We start from the raw sequence: 6,995 nt of genomic DNA, 5'->3' as shown, positions 1-6,995 counted from the left end.
TTTCTTAAACATCCTGATATAACTTCTAAAAAACGCCGCTAGCAGCAACTTTATGCACTTGAGATCACCATTAAAGAGCATTTCTAACGCACTATATTCAGTGGTGAAGAAACATTTGAGTAAAATTACATTACATGTCATTTAGCTGACGCTTTTATCCAAAGCGACTTACAATTGCTCGTCACTAGACGCTGAAACCGGTTCAGACTTGCTGTGTTTTATGGGAATCCTGCCCTCAGTCTTTGTGTGTGTGCTCTTATAGTGTTTAATGAAAACCCTGCCTGCCCTGTGCATGTGTGTGTGTGTGTGTGTGTGTGTGTGTGTGTGTGTGTGTGTGTGTTCTGATTTTCTGCCCTCTGCTGGTGACATCATTTCATAAACAACTACTTTGGTCTGAAGGTTTGTGAGCGTGATCGAGTGAGTTAGTGTGTGTGTGTGTGTGTGTGTGTGTGTGTGTGTGTGTTAGAGAATTTTTATGTGTGAGAGTGAGTGTGAGTTTGTGTCCGAGTTTGTGTGTGTGTGTGAGTGAGTTTGTGTGAGTGTGTCTGAGTTTGTGTGCGAGTGTGTGTCCGAGATTGTGTGTGTGAGCTTGTGAGTTTGTGCCTGTGTGTGTGTGTGAGAGAGAATTTGTGTGTGTGAGAGTGAGTGTGAGTTTGTGTGTGTGTGTGAGAGTGAGTTTGTGCCTGTGTGTGTGATGTGTGTTTGTGTGAGTGAGTGTTTGTGTGTGTGTGTGAGTGAGTTTGTGTGAGTGTGTCTGTGTGTGTGAGAGTGAGTTTGTGCCTGTGTGTGTGTGTTTGTACCTGTGTGTGTGTGTGTGTTTGTGTGTGTGTGTGAGTGAGTGTTTGTGTGAGTGTGTGTGTGATTTGGTTTGTGCGTGTGTGAGAATTTGTATAGCCACCATCGTTTAGTGTTTTCGTAGATGGTCTTGTTGTGTTGATGCCTGGACTGAATTCTTATTTTATGGCAGAATTTCTTTTATTGCTCCCCTCGGGGAAATTGTTAAGTTGGAGTTTGTCACAGTACCACGGTCTAGGGAGGTTCCAGGACATGTTTTTTTAAAAAACGACAAAAACCATGGAAAAAATTGTTGGGGAAAAAAAACTCAAAAATGCACCAAAGACTTCGAAAAACAAACTGGCGAAAAGTGTCCAAAAAAAGGCGACAAAAACTCTGAATGAAGCAGCAAAAAAAACAAAACAACCAAATGTTCAGATATAGAAACTTTTAGAAAAGGAGTCAGATTTGACCCAAGGACAACAGGAGGGTTAATAAATAAGACCCTCTGAAAATAAAGACGAGTATGAGACCCTGATAAAGACACAAGTAGACAACGTGTAGCAGTTTAGAAAGCCTCTTTAATTATTGATACCAACATTTCACAACATGATTTCCACTCCAGAGGTGCAGACAGAAACATTACACAAGAATTGAGGAGATGCAGTTTCTTTTGGGGATTTCCTTTGCTTCTTAAGTGCGAAACAGCGACACGTTAAATCTGTGAGCTGTTATTCTTAACAACACATTCCTCTCACTTCCCAGCAGTGTGAGCCGTAAGCAGCCCCCAGAGCAGCCTGCGAGCGGTTTTCCAGCGTCCCGACACAAAGAGCGTGTATCTCTAAAAGAAGTGTCCAGCTGATAGGTGTGGTCACATGTCGACTCGGCTCTATACGAAGCCCTTGGAGCCAGAGAAAGGGAAGAAGCCCACTCAACAAGTCGTGCTCGGAGAATACAGTGTGTGCAGTGAGTAATAGAGAGACTACCCTGCCACCCAGTTTCAACTTTATCTTGAACATAAACAAAAAAACAATGAAAAGTGATGAATGTAAATAATCAATGCACATCCCAAAAAAAAAAAAGCCAACCAACCCTGCCCGGTAGAACTCAGCTGCGTTTAAGGCCGCCTTGAGGCGCTGACACACCAACCTGATTATCGGCCGTCGGACAGTCTGGCGAGGTCGGTGACTCGAGTCTGTTCGGTGCGTTTTATTTGGGCCGATTTGACTTGTTGAAATCGGTGGGTGGGCGGTCGGACTCAATGACCAATTACTGGAAATGGCGAGCGGGATGAGCGTGACTAGAGTCTCTCAAAATCTGATGAAAATCTTTTAAACGGACCTTTGTTGATCTGAAATGAAAGATTCAGGAGCTGCACGGCCTATTTCTCTCTTAAAATGTTTGCAGAAACACTGTTTTAGTAAAATATGAGATCAGATTCGTAACGAGACGCCATGATGGTTGGATTTGAAATTCGGGAGCAGCCAGACCCATGTGACGCGTTCGTCCAATCAGCTGCCGGTTTTCATTTTTTGGGCGACAATACAGAGTAGCGCCGCCTGCTGCTATGGAGACGTATCAGGTCTCGTGTCTTCGGTGAGTTCTGAGGAACTTTCTGGACCAACTCGGGGAGACCGATCAGCCCGACTGGCTTTACTGCCGTCTGATTGGCCGTCTGGTCGGTGTGTCAGAGCCTTTAGTTCGTGTCGGCAGTCGGTGCACTTACTAAACTAAACGATCACGTGCTTTCCAAAACTCCCAAGCTTCTCCGTCAATGTTTCAATGAAACACACAAATGCAGTGGTTTATAATGTCTAAGCTGAAGTGTTTTTTTTTTTTATTTCCATCTCAGTGCAAAAATTAAGAAATTTCAGCACAGTCACAATCAAATGCTTTCAGTATGCGCCAGTGAGAAGTCTCCGATTGTGTCGCTTCGAAATCTGCCTCCAATTTTGTTTCACCGTTACATTTTGAAGCCCTAAAGCGTAGTCACGAGTACTAACTGCAGCTAAATCGATTATCGAGTACATTTCCGCTTATAAAGCTTCATTATAATCTGAAGCGAAAGCATAACAAACACGAAGCCCTTCAATTCTGAACATTATAAAAACTTCTGCATAAAATACAACTCCATAGATTGAGATATTACTTTGGTCCCCTTCCAGTAATCGTTCTTCATTTATGTATACTTCTTTTCTTTGTTTCCTCCTTCTTCAATTAGAAAAATAGATCCTAAAATCAGGACTATCATAATTTGAACGTTTCCTTACAAAAATATCATTTTATTTTTTTTTCCCAGAGAACGAAAAAAATGAAGCAAACGAAAAAAATTTGGCCCAAAAATAACGTGTGTGTGTGTTTGTCAGCATGGTGATTGTCCCGAGTTTACTGGCTTCTGTGTGTGTGTGTGTGTGTGTGTGTGTGTTTTAAGACTGCATAGATTGTCAATGTTAAAGACATCAGACTGTCTCAGGACTAAACTGGGAGTAATCAGGTTTGAATCCCTTTCTTTCAGACCACCCTCTTATTTTGGCGTTGCGTCTCCGTTCAGTAGGTGCAGTGGTGTGTGCTCGTGTGTGAATTTGGATCGGCCCGGTTATGATGCAGTTCTACGGAGTCGAGCGGCACGCTGGCGGCGTTCACTCCGGCTTGGCCTCGGGGGCCTCGCTCTTGGGCTCGCTCTCCTCGTCGCTTTCGATGCCGGTGCGGGGAACAGTGCGGCGCACGGTGAAGGGCAGGTCGTTACGCCTAAAAGAAGAAGAAAAAAAGAAGCATTTAAATACTAAAAACAAAACGACAGAACACCTGAGGTCTGGTCTGACGGAGAGCAGGACAGTAGAACCCCGTTCACTGCATTCAAAATCTATTTGATTCTCATGCTTGAAATAATGCGATTGTTGATTTAAAAAGGGCTCCATCCTGCATTTAGTTTTTACTCAGTCTAAGGGGATCCATTTCGGTCCCCTTCCTGACTTATTATACATATACCTATTTCAAATTGATCTCTCATATGTCAACAGATCTGCTACAAGTCTCCGTGTAGAATACCAGATAACTATGAAAGTCTGTTAGTCGACCAAAAGGTCGTTTTGGTCTCAGTCAATTAAGATTTCTTTAGTCGATTAGTCATTTTTTATGCTTATTCATGCTGTATGAGTTATTTCCATGAACCTTGTGAGCACATCTCTGGTAAACACAATTTAAAGTGCTGGGTGTCTGTATACCTATATATCTAAATGTTATCTTGATGTATTTGTCTGTGTATATTGTTGTGTATATTCCTATATGTGTATAGACCATCCTCCGCAGCGCTGTGGAGGAAGGTCTGGCAAAATCGAGACCATCTGTCGATCAAGTCAAGTAACCGATAAGTCGACAAAATCATAACTACTGTTATTTTGACGACAGCCCCAGACTCTGCGGTCCCTTTCCCCTTTTACCTGAGCTTGCTCTTGAGGGTGGAGACTTCACGGTTCATGGCGTCTGCCGACTCCGTGGCGTCCTCCAGCTCCCGCTGCAGTTTCCTTCGGTTGGCGTTGGCTCTCTGAGCCTCTTCCTCAGCCTCCTCCAGCTGGCGCTTCAGCTGCTTCATACGAGAGTTCGCCTTGTCCACCTACAATCACACACACACACACACACACACACACACACACACACACACACACACACACACACACACACACACACACACACAAAGTTGGAACAGAAACAATGATGCAACCATTATTAACTTTAAAGTGCTCATATTATGCTTATTTTCAGGTACATTATTGTATTTAGAGGTTGTACCAGAATAGGTTTACATGGTTTAATATTCAAAAGACACCATATTTTTGTTGTACTGCACATTACTGCAGCTCCTCTTTTCACCCTGTGTGTTGAGCTCTCTGTTTTAGCTACAGAGTGAGACATCTCACTTCTGTTCAATCTTTGTTGGGAGTCGCACATGCTCAGTAGCTAGGTAAGGACTACTAGCCAGTCAGAAGCAGAGTATGAGGGCGTGCCCTAACAGTACCTAGGTAAGGACTACTAGCCAGTCAGAAGAAGAGTATGAGGGCGTGCCCTGACAGTACCTAGGTAAGGACTACTAGCCAGTCAGAAGAAGAGTATGAGGGCGTGCCCTAACAGTACCTAGGTAAGGACTACTAGCCAGTCAGAAGAAGAGTATGAGGGCGTGCCATGCTAGCAGCTAGGTGAGCATTATAACATGTTTTTGTCTCTGAAGTAAAGGCTGGACTACAATAGAGCTGTTTGGAGCAGTTGGTGAACAGTGTTTTCTGTTGGAGATGGTAAATCCAAGACTTTCACTTTGTAAACATATAACATGCACAAAAAATATATATAAAAACACAATAAAGGAAAGGGAAAAAGCCAAAAAGCATAATACGAGCACTTCTTATAAAAAAAATAAAATATATATATAAAAAAAGACGGGAAGCCCTCTGACCTGGTCCTTGTACTGCTCCGTGTTGCGTCTCTCGTCGTCCACCTGCAGGATGACTTCCTTCAGTTTCTTCTCGGTGCGTCTCACCAGCTTGGTGGCGCCCTGCCTCTCCCTGAGTCAAGAGCACAACATTAGTCAGACTAAAAGACACAAAGTCACATACTGAGAGGAACCACTTTCGTCTTGTGGAGAGGAGCATATGTAAGGGCTTTAAAACTCAACTTTTCATGTAACCCTTGTGTTGTCTTCCCATCAGCCATCAACTTTTTCTGACGTTTTTGTTGTTGTTTTTTTCAGCGCTTTCTTGTTTCTGATTTTCACTCTTTTAAAAAACGGCTTTTTTGTCTTCCCGACATTTTTCATGCGTTTTTCAACGTTTTTGTCGCTTTTTCCGAATTATGAATTATTTTAACTAGTTAAGATCGGAGGATGTGGGTGGATGATTACAGACATGTCAAAGTTTAGTCAGGATACTGTCTTGAAATGATTTAAAACCTTTTTTTTTTTTTTTTTTAAATGCAATGAAATTGAATAAAACAACCAAAATTCTATGAAAGTAATCATTCATTACATGAAGAACATTGTATGGCATCCAGGTTATAAGTTCCTGATATTGAAAACTTTGAAAAAAGCTCAAATCTGACCCGAGGGAAACACCAGGGTGTCTGCTCTAGAAGCTCTGTTCCCGATTTCCCAAACTACGGGGCGACCCAAGGCCTAAATCCCAGAGCGTGTTGGTTAAATGCGACGGCTGAGGCCTTCACCTGGTCTCCATGTCCAGCTGTTCCTCCAGCTGAGCGATCTTGGCCTCCAGGGCGGCCATGTTGGCCTTGTACTTGGACTTGACGGTTCCCTCGAGCTCCTGCAGCTTCAGTTTCAGCTCCTTGTTCTGACGCTCCAGCTGGCAGCGAGCGCCTTCCACGCGCTGACAGGTACTGCGCTCCGCTGTCAGCTCCACGTTCATCTGGTCGCTCTGAAGAAAAGAGAAACAAAGTTGGACGGGAACGCTTCACTACGACTGGGGTTTGATCGATATGTTGAGTCAACATTTAAGGACTTCAAATCCAAACATTTTCATTACACAAACTAGGGCTGTGTGATTAATCAAAATGTTAACCGTGTTTACGATTTCTGCTCCTAATGATCACAAAAACAGATTAATCTGTGGCCGGGTTAGCTCAGTCGCTAGAGCAGGCACACATACTGTATATAGAGGTTTATTCCTCAACGCAGAAGGTCCAGGGTTCGGGTCCGACCTGTGACAATTTCCTGCATGTCTCCCCCCCCCCTTCATATCTAGCTGTCCTATCCATTAAAAGGCAGAAAATGCCCCCAAAAAACAAAGATTAAATCGGGAAAAACCAGATTATTTTGTACATTATGTTTTTTTCATAGTAAACTCTTATTTTGTCTTGTGTTCTGAATGGAAAAAAAGGCCAAAGTATTAATGGAAATTTCACCGTTCAAGGTGTTTTCTTGTTGTTTTTTTAAAGATATTTTTTTTAATAGACAGGACAGCTGTAGACCGGAAAGAGGGGAGAGAGAGAGAGAGAGGGTGAAGACATTCAGCAAATGGCCGGAGGTCGGACTCAAACTCTGAGCCGCTGCGTCGAGGACTGAGCCTCTGCATATGGGCGCCGCTTAACACTTTTTCTGATTCTGACATCTTGATAAATTGAAATGTATCGTTAGGAGGATAACCGTTTGAGATGAAGCATCTCGTTTTCGAGGGGGTCCTCGAGACATAAGACAAAAACTATACAGCACGTATATGTAC

General features: G+C 43.2%; 1 protein-coding gene across 2 annotated transcripts in view; it reads right to left on the bottom strand.

Annotated features, from left to right (window-relative positions):
• Positions 1 to 2,551: 2,551 nt before the first annotated feature.
• Positions 2,552 to 6,995, bottom strand: part of LOC120574089 (myosin-9-like) — a 54,243-nt gene continuing 49,799 nt past the window's right edge. For both annotated transcript variants that reach the window (XM_039824161.1, XM_039824162.1), the window contains 4 exons: positions 5,983 to 6,191; positions 5,222 to 5,330; positions 4,215 to 4,387; positions 2,552 to 3,522 (listed from right to left, as the gene is read on the bottom strand). In XM_039824161.1, coding sequence (XP_039680095.1) covers positions 3,414 to 3,522; positions 4,215 to 4,387; positions 5,222 to 5,330; positions 5,983 to 6,191 — 600 coding nt within the window. In that variant the 3' untranslated portion in view covers positions 2,552 to 3,413. The remainder of the gene's footprint in view (positions 3,523 to 4,214; positions 4,388 to 5,221; positions 5,331 to 5,982; positions 6,192 to 6,995) is intronic.

This window comes from Perca fluviatilis, chromosome 15 (genome assembly GCF_010015445.1).
Source record: "Perca fluviatilis chromosome 15, GENO_Pfluv_1.0, whole genome shotgun sequence".
In the NCBI taxonomy this organism is placed as follows: Eukaryota; Metazoa; Chordata; class Actinopteri; order Perciformes; family Percidae; genus Perca; species Perca fluviatilis.
This window is presented reverse-complemented; position numbering and strand designations above follow the sequence as displayed.